We start from the raw sequence: 19574 nt of genomic DNA on the forward strand, positions 1-19574 counted from the left end.
AGACCAGGGGATGCATCCACTTGCTCACCTGGTCTGAGCTGTCCAGGGCCCGTCCCACCTTCCAGGCCAGATGCCTCGGCCCAACACCTCTGCACTGTCCACCAAATGTTTTCATGGGCATGACGCTCACAGGAGGTTCTTGGCATGTGTGTGAGGGAACATAGGGAGAGGCTGAAGAGGTTCAAGGATTTGGGAGTAACTGGTAGAAGTTGGGGGGACAATTGTACTTGGATGCCATCCACCCACCCTGATGGGCAGACCTTCCCGGAAGCCAGCATTCCTGGAGCACTGGCATTTCTGCAGGCAAACTCCTAACGGCCTGTGCCTGCAGGGGGTTCTGGGACTCAGTGTGTCCCTGAGAGGAAGGACAGCCAGGCAGGTCAAAGTGGGGGGAGACAGGCTAACCCTTCCCAAGGCTGGGTGGGCGCTGCCTTCCGTCTCCGCAGGTGGGCTGGCCCGCGCCACACCGGAAAGGACGTTCTGAGCCCAGGGGCAAACCTGGCTTCCCGGGTGCCCCCAGGACGAGGCTCTATGGGGAGGCGGTTTCCAGGGCCCAGTGAGGGAGAGCACCGCAGCCGCAGGCTCAGGCGTCAGCTGGCTTTATTGGGTGCGGGGACGGCTGGGGTGCCGAGCGTGTCGGCGGCTGGCCTTGCCTGTGCAGCCGGGGTTGGGCCTGTGTTCGGTGCCTTCTCGCCTAGTGTCCAACGGTTTGGAGGATTTCCAGGGCCAAGGAGGCCACCGCACTGTCGGCAGACGAACTGTGAGGAAGACACAGTCAGGCTGAAGAGCCGCCTCGTTCAAAGGGGCTGGTGTCCGATGCACCAGCTGCTTCTCCGAGGGCGGCCCCTCCGCAGTATCTAGAGGCGCAGAAACCGTGTTCCCAGGCTGAGGTGCGAACCCGTCAGCCACACCCCCAGTGGGGCTCAGAACTGGCCCCACCAGCACCCCTAATCGAGGCCTGAGCTCCTGGCCCACCAGCTCTCAGCATCTGAACGCCCTGGGCCAGGTGCACTGATGCTGAGCTGTCAGGCAAGTCAGACAGCAGCCAGACCCTGCTCAGCCTGGCCCGGGTCCCACGGGGTCCCGCGGGGGGGCGCGGGGGGGGGGGGCTGCCCAGCGCCTGCCTCCAGCTGACTTGTACCAAAGACCGAAGATCCCAGACCCCCCCAAAGGCTGACTCTCCTGCTCCGTGTTGCCACTGGCTGGCCCATCAGCCATGAGTCTTGGGTGTCTTATTCCCACAGGTGTGGATGTGCAATTAAGAGCTTAACATGGAGACTGTTACCGGAGCAAATTGAGACACATTTAAGCCTGTGCGCCAACAACTGTTAGCAAAGAAAGAGTGACACACAGCAATGTTCACCTTGAAGTATGCAGTTAGCTGTGGCACCTCCCACTGCACACAAATAGAGCTGTTGTCAATCAGGTGGGGGCTGCATAGAAGGTGGGCCCCCGGGGGACAGGGCAGGAGACGGGGCTGCGCAGCCAAGGTCCCGAGGGTCTGCCCTGCCCACTGAGCCGCCCCGGAGGGCTCAGTGACTAGCAAAGGGCACGTCAACCTGTGGCAGAGCCAATCAGAGCCAAGAGCACTGCCATTCCCTCCTTGGTCACCATTAGAAAAGCCTTTCTTCAGCAAAGCCCAACCTCCCACCTGCCTGGAGTGCTGGGGGCGAGGGCGGGGGCGGGGGCGGGGGAGGCCACCAGCCCCACGGAGCCCTGAGCCTCACTTGACATTTGGTCGAGATTTAGGTGCATCCTGAGGCCGCACTGGCCTGGACCCGCAGGCAGACTGAGGGCCTGCTAGGAGGGTCCCACAGGCAGCTGGGGAGGGCTCTCAGGAGCCGGCCACTAAACTGTTTGCTCAAGGCTGGGGTCCCCGGGGGTGGCTGTGTGCACAGCCCGAGTCCTTGTCTGCACCTCACACCAGGGCTGCCATGGTGAGGCGGGGAACTCCCATCACGTCGGCCTGCCCTTCCCTCACCCACAGGAACCATGGGGGGGCGGGTAGCCCAGGAGGTGGTGTCCCCCTCCCCCACCCAACCAGGATTAAGTACAAAAGGATGGAGGGAGCCCTGCCTCCACCACAGACTCGCCGCGGCAATCACATGTATTTCTTCAAATGAATACCATCCCAAAGCACCGAGAACAGGCTTCACAGAACCCTGTGGTGCTGACAGCTACCAGGAAATAGTGCAGTCAAGGCCTTCGAGGTGCGGCCTTCTGCCCAGGATGGGGACGGACAGCAGGGGGGCTCAGGACTGTGGCCCCCACACCTCTGGCTACCTCCCTCAGCACGGGGATGTGGCCTGAGGGAGGAGGGGTCACTGCATTCACTGACCACTCCTCAAACCCCCCAAGCCCCACCACTTGCCAGGCTCGGTGCCGCCACACCGGTGAGCCGTGAGCCGTGAGACAGGGCCAGCGGGCGGGAAGCATGAAGGCCTGGGGACAACTCTTTATCCCTGTGTTTCCCTTTGTCACTTGGCACTAACATTCACATAAACAGTATAAGCTCGACGCCCACCAGCTGCCACCACCTCTCAAGTTCAGGGGAGCAGGGGGTGCGTGTCATTGCAGAATGAACCCTCCCTGCAGCCCTCACCCCGCTGAGCATCCGCATGACGGTGGGGCTGGCGCTCCTGGGTGACAGCGCTGCCTGGTCTGCCCCTCAGTTCTAGACACTGCACAGCTGGGGAGTGGAGGCAGAGCTAACCTCACACTCCGATTCTGGGAGTCACATGCTCTGCTCTCTAGGTTCCAGGTTTTCCTTCTGGCCAAGCAGGGCAGCCTGGTGCTGCGGGGCAGGCTGAGCTGTCAGCTCTGACCCCAGCCCTTCGCTGACCTCCAGTCCCTCTGCCAGGTGGCGGTAACGTCGCCTGTGGCCCGGGCTGGCATGGGGGTGCGTGTACACAGGCTGGTTACCGACCACCTTATGGGGTTCATCACATCTCCCACCTGTTGTCCCCTCCCAGCTGGTCATAGTCCACTCCCCTCCTCACCTCTATCCCCTATAGATGGGGTATTGGGGGGCTAAGATATCCTGATTTTTATCCCTCTTCCTGTTGACACCCCTCATTTGGACAGTGGGGGGGTCCCCAGGGGATAGAGACACAGCGACCATGCTTCCCACGCTGGGAGGGACCTCAGTGGCAATGACCGAGTGGAAGATGGTGGTCCCTGGTGTGGAGAGGGAGTGGGGGGACAGGCGGAGAGAAAAGAGTGGGTCAGTGTTTGCTGAGCCCAATAGATTGCACTGGCCCTTCCTGGGCCTACTCACCCGCCAGCCGGGGCCAGCCGCTCCAGCGCCCGCAGGAGGCTGCCCGCACCCTTCAGGCTCTCCAGGTGCTTCTCGTTGGAGGTGACCTGCAAAGGCGGGAGAGGACAGTGGTTGGTGGGCCCAGCCCCGACTCAGCCCACTGGGTGGGCACCCCGAGTGTCGGGCTACCTGTGGCCTTGGGGAGCAAGCCTCAGCCCCACCCCACAGGACGCTGCTGACCATGGGGACAGAGGCAGACGGTGGGGACCCTTGGGGAGTCACGGGCGGGGGATGTGCCCGGTCACGGTGGGGTGCCTCCGGTGGCACCGGACTTTCAGAAGGCTCTGCCGTCTCCTGCGCGTCTGTCACCTCTTTCCCACAGCCTCGCCTTGCACGTAAGCTGCAGTGTGTTTTACAGGTGAGGTCACCGGGGCTCAGGGAGGCCCAGGCGTCACCACGGCAGGACCTAGGGCCCCAGGCTGGCCTCAGGTGACCCCCTGCTCAAGTGTCCTCTCCCCTTGACCGTAGCAGCCCAGGCTGGACTGCTATCGCCCAGTTCTAAGAAGAGGCTGAAATTTCTTAGCCACAGGGACAGGAAGGTCACGGGGGTCATTAAACTTGCAGGTGGACTCTGCACCTGCGCCACCCCACTCCCAGCCTCGTCCAGCTGCCAGCTCAGCTGCATGGGGTGCGCTTGCTGCAAAGACCTGCATCTTCAAAGAGCTGCATGTAAATGCCCTGAAATCACACCCGACTGGGTGCGCTCCAGAGGCTGCTGTTGGGGAAAGCTGGCTGTGGTTCAGTTCTGCCTGAGGTGAGCCAGGCCCTTCGGGGAGGTTCCCCAAAATGTGCCTCATGCAGGTCCGCTGAGCTGCACCCACACCCACTGCCCTGCCCAGCCCTCCCATGGGACTGTGCGCTCCAAAACAATCGCCCAACAGGTTCCAAAGAAACAGTAAGACTGCATTTACTCGCAAGGCTAGTCAGAAGGTGCAAATGGAAAATACAGTGAGAATCACACAATCAAAGGAAGGGACCAAAATAGCATCATGTGAAATGGACATAAATGTAGGCATCAACAAAGCCAAAAGAATTAATGGAAAATTATGTGATTTGGCCACTTAATGGGACTCTTATGAACACCACCAACTGTTGTCCTGCATATAAAGACAAGTTAATTAGAAAATAAAAATTGTAAACAATATCAGGGACTCCAGTTCTGGCTGAGAGCGAAGGGACATGCTCCCCTGCTCTCCCTCCGAATGCAACTATGAAACCTGGACAGAGTGCACAGCACAGCTACTGGAGGACAGTGAGAAGCAAACAGCGACAGGCAGGCGGGGAAGGACACTGGATCCACCTCTCTCCTTCCAGGAAGGCCAGCAGGACTCAACCAATCCAACCCCCGGAGTGAGCACGGTGGGCGAGGAGAGAGCTCCGGAGAAGCCAGGCTTGGGGAAGGGAGAGGAAACCCAAAGCTCAGAGAGAAGAGATGAAACGGGTATTTTCCTTCCTTCTCCTCAGCTCTCTGTGGCCCCAGCAGTTCTGGTGGCAATAACGACGGTGGGGACGGCAACAGCGGCAGCCAAAACTCTCTTCTCTGTCATCCCAATGCTTGGCCCAGATACGACAATTGTGGAAGTCAGTGGGGTATGGCCAGACAGAGAATGGGAGACACAGGGAACCGGGAAGAGCTCGAGAAAGCAACCCCATTAGTTTATGAATTCCTAGGCTCACCCTTAACTTGTGCTTGCGTGGAACTGGTCCAAACAGCACACTCAAAACCCAGCCTGACCCTTGGAGGAAACACGAGAGAGATCCGAACAGCATTGCAAGTGCTTTGAATCTGATATTGAACTTATAATTCCAAGCTGCAGCCTGAACCTAACCAACATAACTGCTTACTAAAATAAAAGTATCAATAGTCTCTGTAGGGTTTCAACAAGACACAGTGCCTTATAATGTAATATTTAAAACAGGATAAAATCCAAAAGGTGGGCATCCAAACAACCACAGAGGTCTCAACTCACATGAGACAAGACAATGCATAAGAAAATGACACAGATGTTGGAAATATCTGGCAAAGACTTTAAAGCATTATAAAAATGCTAAAACAATAACACTTGAAATAAGTATTAAAATAGACTATAACACCCTTGAAACAAATATTAAAATGGAATAGAACAGTATGAAAACAGAATAAAGTATTAAAATAAAATAGACTATAAAAATTAGAAAATATAAAGGAGAACCAAAAAATATATATTAACAAAAAATAAATAAAAAGCCAGACTCATCAGCAGAATGGACAGAGGCAGCGAACTTAAAGACAGATCAATGGAAACGATTCAATCTGAGCAACAGAGGAAAAAATGTTGAAAACGCCAAGGACAGAGCCTCAGGGACCTGTAGGACAATAACAAAAGGCTTGTGTCACTGGGGCTCTAGAATGAGAGAACAGCATAAATGGATGCAAAGGTATTTGAGGAAATCATAGCTAACACTAGTCCAAGTGTGATGAAAGACATGAACCTATAGATGCAAGGAGCTGAGAAAATGTCCAACAAGATATCCAACGAATCCACACCCAAGCAGTTCATAATCAAACTTGAAGCCAAGGAATGCTGAAAGCATGCAGGAAAAAAAATGATGCATTACTTAGAGGGGAGAAATGATTTGAATTACTGTGGATTTCTCTTCACACTGAGATCAGAAGAAAGTGACAAAACACTTTTAAAGTGCTAAAAGAATTACCAAACTAGAATTCTATATTTAGCAAAATATTATGGAATTAAAGTGAAATAAAGACATTCTCATATGAAGGAAAATGAATGGAGGCAGAACTGTTTTAAAAGAATTGCTAAAAGTTGTTTTGCAGAGAGAAAGGAAATAATACCAGGAGGAAACCTGGAACGTCAGAAATGAAGGGAGAGCATCAGAAAGGGTAAATATCTGAAGAAACGTAACAGAATATTCTCTTTCTTTAAAATAATGCTTGACGATAGAAAAGCAAAACATATAAATTGTCTGATGAGGTGCTGCTGTATATAGATATTTTAAAAACCCTGAAGCATTAAGGGGGAAGGAGCCTATAAAGTGTTATGGTTTCAATATTACAATTAATGATTATAAGAAGACTGTGAAAAGTAAAGCATTTTATAATCCCAATAGCAACCACTAAAAAAAAACCTTACACAGGGATAGTAAAAATATACATTAGGTAGTAAAAATATAATAGATTATAAAATGTAAAAACAGTTAAAGAGCTTTATAAAAAGGCAAGAAAGAAAAATAAAAATGGGGGAAAAACAGATATCAAATAAAAAGGTAGATTATATCCTAACATATCAAGAATAGCATTAAGTGAAACAATCTAAATGCAGCAAATAAAAGAGATTTTTTGAGTGATTAAAATATTACCCAAGTATATACTATCTATAAACAACTTAATTTGTATACAGTATGATAGATAAAAGGATGAAACAGATATACTATGCAAATATGAATCAAAAGAAAACTACGTTACAATCAGGCAAGGTAGACTTCAGAACAAAGAAAATTAGGGATATATAACATTTTGATAAAAGGATTCTGTTAACAAGAAGTTATAATAATAAGTGTGTATGTTTCACAGAGCAAAACCAGGAAAACAGACAAGTCCACAATTGCAGCTAGAAACTTAAAAATTACTCTCCTAGTAATAGACAGCATGAGTAGACAAAAAATCAGTAGGATGTAGAAGAGCTGAACAACACTATCAATGAGCTGGATCTCACTGACATTGTAGAGCACTAAACCCATCAATGGCAGAACATACATTTCCCCCCAAGAATCCAGGAATATTCACCAACATGTACAATATTCTGGGCCATAAAACAAACGTTAATTTAAGAGAACTGAAAACATATGAATTATTTTTCTGATCATAATCAATTAAATAGCAATAACAAAGATAACAGAAATATCTCCGATCACTTGGAAATTAAATAACACACTCCTTATAATCCTAGGATCAAAGAGAACATCCCAAGGAAAATGAGAAAATATTCTTAACTGAAATTAAATGACTATGTAATATACCAAAATATGTGGGATAAAGCTAAAGCAGTGCTTAAAGGGAAATTCATAGTACTAAGTACTTATATTAAAAAAGAAAAGTATCAAATCAATAATCCAAGCTTTTGTGTTAATAAACTAGAAAAAGAAGAGCAAGACAAATGCAAAGCCAAAGAGGAAAGGAAAACAAGAGCAGAAATCAAGAGTAATATGATAAATGTAAACCCAAATATGTTAATATCTACATTCAATGTAGATTTAACAAATACTACAAGTAAAAGACTAAGATTTTCAAACTAGATATAGAGAAAGTAAGACAGAAGTATATGCTGCTTACAAGAAAAATACCTTAAATAGGAGGGCACAGAATAGCTTAATGTAAAAGATATGCTACACAAGCAATAGCCAAAGACATCTGGTGTCGCTACTATCAAAGCAGACTTTAAGGCAATAATCATAATGACAGAGACATTTCATGTTTATTCAAAGATCGATCAACCAGGAAAATATACCAAGTCTAAATTCTATATCTAATACCAGCCTTAAAATCCACAAAACAAAAAAATGACAGAACCAAAGTGAGAATTAGGCAAATCCATAATTATGGTAGGATACCTTTCAATTTCTCCAGTAGCATGCCAACAAAAATCAACAGGGGCATAAAAGTTTTATACAAAATATGAACAAATTTGACCTAATTTACATATATGTAGAGAAAAACACCCACCTAGTAACTGCAAAATATATATTCTTTTCAAGTGTATATGGAGCTTTTTCAAAATATACCGTATGCTGGGTCACAAAGCAAGTTCTGACAAAGTTCAAAGGTATAAACCTAAACAAGTGTACATACTATATTCATGGATTGGAAGACCCAGTATAGTAAAGATATTTTCTCCAAATCTAGGTTTACAGCAATTCCTATCAAAATTCAAGCAGGATATTTTTTTGTAGCTATAGACTAGCTGATTCTAAAATTTAAATCTATAAGTCTTATGAACTAGAATAGCTAAAACAATTTTGAGAATAAAGTTGGAGGAACCAACTGACTCACTATATAGCTATGGTAACCGTCATGCTATGGGGCTGGTAGAGAGACAGCTACAGAGGTCAGTGGAATAGAGTCGAGAGCCCAGACATCGTTTTCACAAATGAGCAACGATAATCGAGTGAAGGACAGACAGGCGTTTGAACAAATGATGCTAGGACACAGAGGCACATGTGTAAAAACATGAACCTGCACACATTTCTTACAATTACATAAAACACAATCCAAAACGCATCACAGATCTGAATGTAAAACACGAAACTTCTAGAATAAAATATGGGAGAAAATCTATGTGAAATTGGGTGTGTTGATGAGTTTTTAGATACATCACAAAAAGCATGATCCCTGAAAGGAAAAAAAAAATGACAAGCCGGACTTGATCAATATTAGAAACTTTGTTCTTTGTAAAATACTTACTGATAAGAGAATAAGAGAAGCCACAGATTGGGAGAGAAAATATTTGAAAATCATATCCTATCTAATAAAAGAGAAACATGGTAATTAGCGTATGACCGCTACCCTTTCCATTGGCTAATCAGGGAGATATGCAAATTAACTGCCAGCCAAGATGGCGGCCGGCAGCCAGGCAGCTGGAAGCGAACATGAGGCTTGCTTGCTTCAGTGACGGAGGACTCCAACGTTCCCCGCCTGCCTTGCCAGCCTCTGAGCTTGCAGTTTCAAACATTGTAACAAATATAGAAGCTAAACAAAACCCCAGAAACCTGCTTTCAGCCTGCCAGGATCTCAGAGCTGGAGTTATACATTGTTTCGATTATAGAACCCAAACAAACCAGATACCTGCTTTCAGCAGCAGAGGCCTCAGAGCTGGAGCCAGAGCTAAAGCTGGCCCAGAATAAAAAAAAAAAAGAAAGAAAAAAAGGAGCAGTTGGGAGCTTCAGTCACCCGTCAGCCTGAAAACAGCCCTCAGCCCCTCACCCAGACTGGCCAGGCACCCCAGTGGGGACCCCCACCCTGATCCAGGACACCCTACAGGGCAAACCAGCCCACCCCACCCATGCACCAGGCCTCTATCCTATATAGTAAAAGGGTAATATGCCTCCCAGCACCGGGATCAGCAGAGCCGAGAGGCCTCCCAGCACTGGGATCAGCGTGACAGGGGGCAGTGCCCAAACCCCCTGATCGCCCTGCAGCTCTGTGTGTGACAGGGGGCGGGGCCACAACCTCCCTATTGGCCCTGCTCTGTTTGTGACAGGGGAAGGCGCCCCAACCTCCTGATCAGCCCTGCTCTGTGCCTGATACGGGGGAGCTCCCCAACCCCCTGATCGCCCTGCGGCTCTGTGTGTGACAGGATGCGGTGCCCCAACCTGCCCCCCCCCCCACCCACGGGCCCTGCTCTGTGTGTGACAGGGTAGAGCCATAACCTCCCCATCGGCCCTGCCCTGAGTGTGAGAGTGGGGGCACCCCAACCCCCTGATCGGCCCTGCTCTGTGGGTGATAGAGGGCGGCGCCCCAACCCCCTGATCCACCCTGCTCTGTGTGTGACAGGGGGTGGTGCCCCAACTCCCCTACCGGCCCTACTCTGTGCGTGACAGGGGGAGCTCCCCAACCCCCTGATGGGCCCTGCTCTGTGCGTGACAGGGGGGAGCTCCCCAACCCCCTGATCGACCCTGCTCTGTGCGTGACAGGGTACGGAGCCCCAACCCCCCTGATGGGCCCTGCTCTGTGCATGACAGGGGGCAGTGCCCCAACCCCCTGATTGGCCCTGCTCTGTGCATGACAGGGGGCAGTGCCCCAACCCCCTGATTGGCCCTGCTCTGTGCATGACAAGGGGCAGCGCCGCAACCTCCCTATCGACCCTGCCTTGAGTGTGACAGGGGGCGGTGCCCCAACCCCCCAAGCGGCCCTACCCTGAGCGTGACTGAGGGTGGCATCGCAACCTCCCAATCCGTCCTGCTCTGTGCATGACAGGGGGCGGTGCCCCAACTCCCCAATCAGCCCTGCTCTGAGCCCGACCAGGGGCTGCACCTAGGGATTGGGCCTGCCCTCTGCCACCCGGGAGCAGGCCTAAGCCAGCAGGGCGTAATCTCCTGAGGGGTCCCAGACTGCGAGAGGGCACAGGCCGGGCTGAGGGACCCCTCCTTCCCCCCCGAGTGCACAAATTTTTGTGCACCGGGCTTCTAGTCCTATATAATAAAAGGCTAATGTGCAAATTGACCGAACGGCAGAATGGCTGGTCTCTATTATGTGCACTGACCACCAGGGGGCACACGCTTAACGTAGGAGCTGTCCCCTGGTGGTCAGTGCATTCCCACAGGGAGAGCACTGCTCAGCCAGAAGCCGGGCTCACGGCTGGCTGGCGAGCACATCGGTGGTGGCGGGAGCCTCTCCCACCTCCACGGCAGTTGGACATCCTCCGAGGGCTCCTGGACTTCAAGAGGACGCAGGCTGGGCTGAGAGACTTACCCCTCACGCACCCCCACCCCTAGTGCATAAATTTCGTGCACCAGGCCTCTAGTATCTGATAAAGGACTTTTATCCAGAACTTATAAAGAACTCTTAAAATTCAACAATAACCAAGCAAATTTTTAAAATAGGCAGAAAATCTGAATAGACACTTCACTAAAGAAGATATGTAGGTGGCAAATGAGCTCTTGAATAGATACTCAATATCACTGGCCATCAGGGAAACACGTTAAAACTGCAGTGCAATTCAGCCACATACCTATTCGAAAGGCTAACGTTTCATAAACTGACGGTAACAGACGATAACAGATGCCAGCAGGACCACAGCGAGTCCCCCTTCCTGCTGGTGGGAGTGCAGAGCAGCACGGCGCTTTGGAGGACGGTTTGGCAAGTCCTCATGAAATTAAGCACAACCTCATCCTACAACCCAGCAATTATACTCTTGGATACCCACCCACGTGAACTGAGAACTAATGTCCACGTAAAAAGCTGTGTGCGGAAGTCCACCGCAGCGTACCCCCTAGTCACTAGAGAACGAAAGGACCCGAGATGTCCTTGGACAGGGAAATGGAAAGACAACGAGGAACGCACCTGGTTTATACGTCTGATTGGATCTGCAGAATGAGATGTGAATAAAGATAAATCTGGGTAATTCTGAGAAGACAAGAGTTTCCATTCGCCTTGCTAAATTGTTTTGTCCTCCGGCACCAGCTTTCTGCAATCAGTTAAGTTTGCAATATTCAGGTTCCAAGTGGCTTTGAACTGAATGATCCTTAGGCGTGAATTTCTCCTTTCTCCCCAAGTTTGGCCACTGAAGCGTATACACTGAGAAGGACACCAACCTTCCTTCAGAAGCCCCCACTGTATCCACCACACAGTGTGGCCTGCAACCTTCCATTTAAACTTGCCCGAAAGCCAAATGGTGGCTCACCTACTTCTCCTTCGAGCTACGTGAGCAGAGAGCATTGGCCACACACTGAGACCCACAGAGGAATCTCCTTGCCATCGACAGGAGGCACGCTCCCCGCGGGCCTGTGTTCATGGCCAAGCGACTCCTGGACAACCTCTCACGGCTGAGGCGACTCTCAAAAGTACAGGACGCAGGGGGCTGGCGGAGGTGCCAACACAGTGCCGCCTCCTGTGGGTACTACTTTCGTTGCTAGCGGCCGGTCGTTCCCACAAGCCACGGCAAGCAAACTCGATTTTATTTTGCAGGAAGGTGCGACTGTAGCAGAGGTTCCTGGGACGCTGAAGAGTCCACAGGGGGTGGTTTCATTATTTTCAAACCTTCAGGTGGCAGGTGGCTGTTTCCTGCAAACAGCTCTGCCGGCCTCGCGTTTCTCTGCTTTATGCCGACAGCCGGTGGCGGATGTGGAGCCCCAGCGCTACCTGGTGCCGCTGCCGAGACACCTGCCTGGGAGCCGCCCGGTGAAACCCATCCGAAGGGAGACATGGGTCCTACCAAAGGCGTGCAGCTCACCTGCTGCCAGGACCGTCCACAGCCTGGTCTTCTCGGGGGAAAAGACTGGAACGTTGAAGCTGGAGCCAGCTGGAAAGCTGGGCCTCCCTTCTGTGTACCTGATGGACGACACACAAAAAAGCTGCTCGTGTATTTGGGGTAAATATGTCGCTTCATTCGGCCTTCCACATGGTGACCTGTCAGTCGGCATTCAGGCATCACACGTGTAACCAGAACTCTGAAAGTGTCTAGAATTATCCCTCGTTTCCCACCGGCTCACGACCTACAGGTGGTGGCTTTGTGCCCGCCTGCGGGGACTTCGGCTTCCCAGGTGCACACTAACCACAGGCGTGTCCCATGTCCCGATGGTGCAGGACCCTGACGCCGCAGCCTCTTCCGTGTGTAGCTGAGGCTGCAAGGACAGCGGGGACAGTGGCTTGTCCGGGACAGAACGGCCACTGAGGGACAGAGCCAGGCCTGGTGCCCACCCACCTCATCGAAGGCCTGGAAAACATCAGATGCGCTGCACCGTCCATCATCGCGGCCCGTGATGGATCCGCTTGCGGTGGGAGCCACAGCATCAGCTCCATCCGTGCTCCGGGCGAGCTGCTCCGTGGAGGAATGGTCTGGGGGATGCGAGCGGTGGCTGCACGCGAGTCAGGTGTGGGCAGGCCGTGGGACCTCGTTCGTGGGCGTCGTGATGGAGGTCCTGAGTGCGTGTGGCTAAGGAAGCTACGTTAACCCCGGTTTTCTAATCACGAGCTCCCCCGACAGGCCCAGGCAGCACCGAGAGACGCGGAAAGAAATCGGGGGCCCACGGGGACCACAGGAGGGTAGCCCAGGGGCCTGTTGGCACCGACACAAACTTCACGGGGGAGAATTACTTTAATTCCATGGGCTTCAGATCTCAGGAATACAAGTAAAAACAAGCAGGTAACTATGACAACTCTACTTCAGAGAGTTTAAATCCCCAAAACAAACCTCCCCACCCAGCCCCTTTATTTTGTTCTCTTAACATATACTTTGCCTTCTCTCCAGCTGAGGTTCCTCTGTTACTTCAAAGCCATTTCTACCCACTGTGAATCGAGACATGCTACCCCCTGCCACGGACGCTGGGGATGGGATCTGGCAGCCCCTCCCCTCCTCTACCGGCTGCTGCTCCTTCTGGCCCCTCCAGAAACTTCCCCAGCTGCTGCCAGGGCCCACCTTTCCCATCAGATTAGAGCAAGACTGGAAGAGCACAGCCCAGGTGCTCAGCGCGTCTTCCTGGAACGCTGAGCGACCCTCCCGCACAGCCCTCAGCTGCCTCGCGGGGCCTGTGCCTTCCCTGGCGCCCTTCAGAGACGTCATGTTCCTCCACAAAACCAAGTGAGGCCTGTCCGGCCAGGGCGAGCCACAGAGGCTGATGTAAAAGACATCGAGAGGTGTCCCCAAGGATTCCCGTCTCGGGCCTGATCCCCAGGGAGTGACGGGGCTCCCGGGGGAACTCACTCGGGGGCATATCAAGGGAAGAGGTGGGGTCTTGCCAAGACAGGCCCCGTCACAAAGCCTGGCTCCCCCAGATCTGGCCCCGATCCCCGTGAACAAGGTCATCTGGACGGGACTGAATGGTACCGGGCTAAGGAGCATCATCCTGGTGACCAGGTGGCCCACGGGGGCGCCTTCTGCCTGTTCTGCGTGAGGCCCAGCTTGGCTGTAAGTCACAGTGAGACCTGGCAGCACGGGGCCCTGGGAAGTCGTGGCATCGGAACATGGCGACTGCTCGGGGTGAAGAGGGCTGCGCAGGACAGGGAGACGACGACACGCAGAGGGAGAGCCGGACCGTGTCTGGCTGGGGAAGGCGAGATGGCGCCTCCTGCAGGTGAGGAGGAGGCTGCCGTTCTGCCCGGAGCCCAGGTCCCCAGGGAGCGGCTCCTGGACGTGGAACGGCCCGAGCAGGGCAGGGTGACGTGAGCACCCTGAATGCTTGGAGGCAGAGGCGAGCTGCCTTCAGGGAGGACACCCGTGGGAAGGACTTTTCCTCCTTCGCGTGACCTTTCTCTCCTCCTGGGGTCTGCATTCTCCCCAGCATGGCCGGACGGACACCTCCCTCCTCCGCCTGCACCCGTGGGCACCTGCTGTCCCGAGGCCCTGGCGGGAGCCCCTGAGCAGCAGCATGCTTTTCTTTCCCGCGCCATGAGAGACATGGTTATTTTCTAGAAGAAAATTACCCATACCGCCCTCCTTCCTGTCAGGCCAGCCAACTCCCTCGCTCTCTGCGGGGCAGTAAAAATCCTCTCTTGCTTAGAAACTGTTCATAATTACACTGGTTTCTGGCCATTAAGCCCAGTAAGTTTCAAATGCTGAAGACAATACTGCTGGTTTGGGAAACCTTAGGCCTGACCCGGCCAACGACCCAGCCAGAGAGCAGCTGGAACTGGCAGAGTTAGGGCGGCGATGGGACCAACCGGAGGCATTTCCCCAGAGGACCCGCCCCGGGCGCTGAGACCGTGGCCACGACACGCTTCCCGAGGCGGCGGCCCTGGGATGCCAACCCCGGACGCGGACGCGCTGAGATCACCTCCGCAAAAGGGAAACCGTTCGCGTGGCCACTAACCGCGTGCGACGGCGAGTGTGAGACGGCGGGTCCCGGGCGGGAGGGGCCGTGTGCAAACCTGACCCACAGGCCCCTCGGCCGAGCTTGGGAACAGTCTGCATTCACACTGAGGCGTCTGTGCCGAGGGATCACTCAATTTGGTGTGCGCGCACACGCGTGTCCATGCGTGTGTGTGTGATGGCGGGGCTTTGAGATGAGTGGCTTAACGGTGCCCGTTTCCAGCCCTTTCCCTGGATTACGTATTGCGGCGGGGGGAGGTATAGAGCGATTTCAGTCAAGGAGGCTAGACAAGTCCTCACGCCACTGAATGCAGACACACCACCCACTGAGCCACTCTGCCGGGGCCCAGTCACTATGTATAAGGACGACAGGGAACGCTCACAACACAGTCAAGTAACAAACACAAACTATAAAGACACGTGGACGTGAGGACAGGGCCGCCTCTGGTGGGAGAAGAAAATTCACACCCGACCTGCTCCCGAGGCCCTCGGTCTAGCGAGAGGCGGGCGGAAAAGGGGTCCCACTCATTCCGGGGTGAGCGCCCCGAGCAGCCCTGTCCGCTCCGTCCAGGGGCCCACGGACACCAGCTGGTGTGACCCTGAATGTGCCAGGCCCTTAGATTCAGGGGTCAAGTCAGAGCCTCCTCAGGGACACCAGCCTCCTGGGGCTCAGGGGCAGGCACCTCGGGGCCCCCCACCAGCTCAGCAGTCTCCGCGCCCGTGACAGGACCAGCGGCAGCGGAGAGCTGGGTCTGAGCTAAGAGTTTGTCACCGCCTCTGCCTGGCGCGTCCTCCACGTCACCCGGCACGCGGGACCCAATGAAGCGCGCGGGGCGGCCACACCGGGAGGAAGTGACACGGGAAGGAAAGGAAAGCACATTTGTTCACACGACTAGAGCCGTCAGGCACCACTGAGTGGGACCCAGGCCGATGGACGGAACCCAGGCCGATGGACGGAACCCAGGCCGATGGACAGAGCCCAGGCCGATGGACGGAACCCAGGCCGATGGACGGGGCCCAGGCCGATGGACGGAACCCAGGCCGATGGACGGAACCCAGGCCGATGGACAGAGCCCAGGCCGATGGACGGGGCCCAGGCCGATGGACGGGACCCAGGCCGATGGACGGGACCCAGGCCGATGGACGGGACCCAGGCCGATGGACGGGACCCAGGCCCATGCCGGACCGCTGGCTGCACTGTGGCAGTGACTTCTGTTGAGGGACTTGATCAGACACTGAGAGATGCCACGGGAGCCTGTTAACAACGATCGCTGTGAGGAAGTGAGCAGCTCCTCGGAGACGCCGCCTGCCCTCCTCGGGCCGGACCACGGAGGAGGGAGGGGATCCTGAAGTCCCTGGACTTCCACCTCAGACAGACCGGTCAGTGGTCCGCTGACCCAGAGCACCCATCATGCACAGCGGGTCCTGACAGGCGCTGAGTATGTGTGTGTGTGTGTGTGGGGGGGGGGGGGGGGCGGGGTTGGGAGACTCCCAGGGGAAGTCAGCGGACCCAACATCCTGCTCTGGGCCGAGTCCGATGGACCACAGCGCCGAGCAGAACTGGCTGCACGGGAAACAGCATCCTGGCAGCGTGTCTGATTGGCCGGGGATGACACTGACGGAGGCAGTTCAGAGGCTCCTGGCACCATCAGAGCCGGGCAGCCCTCTGTGCCAGGTTCTGGCAGGCTCAGCGGGCCAACCTCCATGGCCCTGCCCGCGTCCTCGTGGGGATCCAGGGGGAGTGGGACAGGAAGGGGAAGAGTGGTCGGTGCTGGTGACAGGCTTGGGACCCGGCCTCAAGGGAGCTGTGGCCATCACATCAGCGGCCTCTGGGCACCCCAACAGGGATGCAGGGCTTTGGTCCCAGGGTCTCCCTCGTGGGTGAGTCTGGAGCACGGCTCAGTCCACGGTCCACGTTCACTACCCCCGAGGCAAGACCTTGCCATGCATGACACATCCGCCTCGTGAACCAGCAGTTTCCAGCCTGGCTGGGGGGACAGGCCTCGTGCTGCCCTGGGCGGGCACTGGGGGCCTCCCACACGCACTGGTCAGGGCTCTGCCGCCCGCCGTGGGGACCTCTCCACGCAGCCCAGGCCTCCCCACGCAGGGTTCTTGGGCAGCGTCTGCCTCCTGGACTCTCGGCTCGGCCTCCTCAACTCCAGGAACCTCCTGGCTCCATCGCAGCTCGCCCTCCACCTGCCGTGGCCTGCAAACTCTCAAGGCCGTCAGCGCGGCCAACCGCAGCTTCATCTCCCTCTGCGCTGCCCCGCGGGACCCCTGCCTTCCGCAGCCTGCAGGCCAGTGCCCGGAAACCACTGCCACACGCAGTATTTCTGTGTGTTCCGTGGGGAGGGCACATTGCCTGCAGTGGGTCCCTGTGTGGTCACCTGTAGTGCTCACGAGTCCAAAGCTTATCTGGCCGCCCCTGGGTGGTTGGAAACCGGCGTGCTCTACGTTTCTGTCTCTGTTGCCATCCTGAGGTGGCACAGCAGGCGGACGGCCAGCACCACCCCGCAGCTCAGTCACAGGGGTCACAGTTTTCTTCAAAAAGCACAGGTAATTATCTAAAAAATAAAAATTAAAAAAGCCGGGGGACTGACTCATGGACTTAAAGATGGGTGGCAACCACGGGTCTTAAATCTTACTCATGTTTTGGCACAGATGTAGCCGAGTTAATTATAGGCCTGGGCCTAGAACACAGGACTGTAACTAGAGTGAACCAGAACGGAGTTCTGGTGGACTTGGCTCACGGCAGCCACGCAGAGTTCTGAACCCTCGACAGGCAGTGGGTACCGTCCCAGGGGGCTGGGCTCCCATTTGTTGGGAATCCTGTCTGTAGCTCGCGGCCTCCTGTGGCCAGGGCTCCTCTGTGTGGCAGCAGCGGAGGTGAGGGGGTGGGGGGAGGCCTCCACCAGAGCCTCCCAGCTCCGAGACTGGGACGCGTGCTCCGTCCACGGGTGACGCGGAGACGCCGTGCTCGGCACTGCCCGCCACTCTGGCTCCGAGGCCCACGTGTCGCTGGGGCGGAGAAGAGCTAACGGGGTCGTACACACCTCGCTGGAACGTCACAGGGAAGCCGCACAGCCCGGAGCTGGGAAGGAGCAGCTTCCCTACCCCTTCCTACAGGGCTGGGAGGGGGGGGGGGGCAGCAGAGCTGCTGACGGGTCCTTGGCTGCGTGGGCTTCGGGTCATCAGGCCCGGGAGCCGCTGGGAAGCGCTCCGCTCACCCCCTGCCGGGTCCTGGCCAAGTTGTCGGTGGCGAAGAACAAGGCAGCAGCACTTTGCTAGGGGCTGCAATTAAGCGTGGCTCTGGGCTTTGCTTCGGAAAGTATTTGTCTGACTTGACCTTATGTTTAGGTGATTTGGAAGCAAACCATTAAGGACACAGAAACAACATCAGATCAAAAGATCAAACTTAAAAAGATGCCTCCGAGATCAAAGCCTCCTGCTCATCTTGGCTCCGGGGGTGTCTCTCAGAGGGAGAAAACACCTCTTTTAAGAAATATTCTTTTCAAGGAGAGCTTAGAATCGGCTTTGAGGGAATGGCCACGGGGCAGGGAGACACAGGGCGGGGAAGAAGCGCAGCGGCAGTGGCAGGCAGAGCACACCTTGCGGCTATGCGTCAGGACAGGTTGGTGCCTCCATCAGATGTTTGGCGGCTCATGAGAGAACAGCCCAGCTGCTGGCAAACTTGCTCAGACTCTCTCCTACCACCTGCAGGGTCCAGGCCCAGGTGGCTCCATCCCAGGAAGGCGCCCTCCCACCAAGACAGACCCCGCGGCCGCCACCGTTGGCCCCAGGAAGAGCAGGTGGTAGTGAGCTGTCCTCACTGGACGTGGGCTTGGCCGCAGCTGCATTAGGGAAGGGACATCGATTCAGAAAACATCAGCCGGTTTCCCAGCCCCGTTTCAGGACCCCAGGACCACGGACAGAGGGGGTACACCCTCCCCCTGGCCGCGGGGAGGAGCTTCAGAGGCTCCGTCTCCCTATGGCCGCTTCCAAGGACAAAGCCCGCACCAGTCACCACCACTCCAGCCGCCTCTGCCCGGGACTCAGACCAGCTACTGCTGCCTCTGCTCGGTAGAGCCAGGAAGCCAATCTGGGATCCCCTGCTCCTTGTGGCACTAGCTCCCGTGTCGAAGTGTCCAGAGAGGAACTGAGACAGGTGGAGCTGAGGGCTCCTGTCGGTGTCGTGCAAGGGAGGCGAGAACAGCACAGGGTATGACACGAAGTGAAGAAAGACGCACAAGGCCACAGATTGGGTGACGCCAATTATATGAAATATCCAGGAAAGACAAACCTACAGGAACAGGAAAATCTGTGGTTGCCAGGTGCGAGAGAGAGAGAGAGAGAGAGAGAGAGAGAGAGAGAGAGAGAGAGAGAGAGAGGGAGAGGGAGGGAGGGAGGGAGGGAGAGAGAGGGAGAGAGAGGGAGAGGGAGAGAGAGGGAGAGAGAGAGGGGAGGCGACTGCTAATGGGTATGAGGTCTCTTCCTGGGGTGGTAAAAATGTTGCAAAACTGACCGTGGTGATGGTCGCACAGCTCCCTGAATATGTATTTTAAAAAACTCCACTGAGCCCGGCCACAGTGGCTCAGGGGCTGGTCGTCACCAGAAGGTCACTGGTTCAAGTCCCAGTCAGGGCACGTGCCTGGGTTTTGGGCTCGATCCCGAGTAGGAGCGTGCAGGGGGCAGCCCATCGGTGTTTCTCTCTCACTGGTGTTTCTATCACTCTCTCC

The 19574-nt window shown here is 54.6% G+C and overlaps 1 protein-coding gene across 1 annotated transcript in view; it reads right to left on the bottom strand.

Annotated features, from left to right (window-relative positions):
- Positions 1-558: 558 nt before the first annotated feature.
- ULK4 (unc-51 like kinase 4) overlaps positions 559-19574 on the bottom strand; it is a 246189-nt gene continuing 227173 nt past the window's right edge. Inside the window, exons 35-36 of the mRNA XM_081105862.1 lie at positions 3278-3363; positions 559-758 (exon numbers count right to left, since the gene is read on the bottom strand). Of these exons, the coding sequence (XP_080961988.1) occupies positions 695-758; positions 3278-3363 (150 nt within the window). The 3' untranslated portion in view covers positions 559-694. The remainder of the gene's footprint in view (positions 759-3277; positions 3364-19574) is intronic.

Source organism: Myotis nattereri, assembly GCF_964212035.1.
Source record: "Myotis nattereri genome assembly, chromosome: 14".
NCBI classification, from domain to species: domain Eukaryota; kingdom Metazoa; phylum Chordata; class Mammalia; order Chiroptera; family Vespertilionidae; genus Myotis; species Myotis nattereri.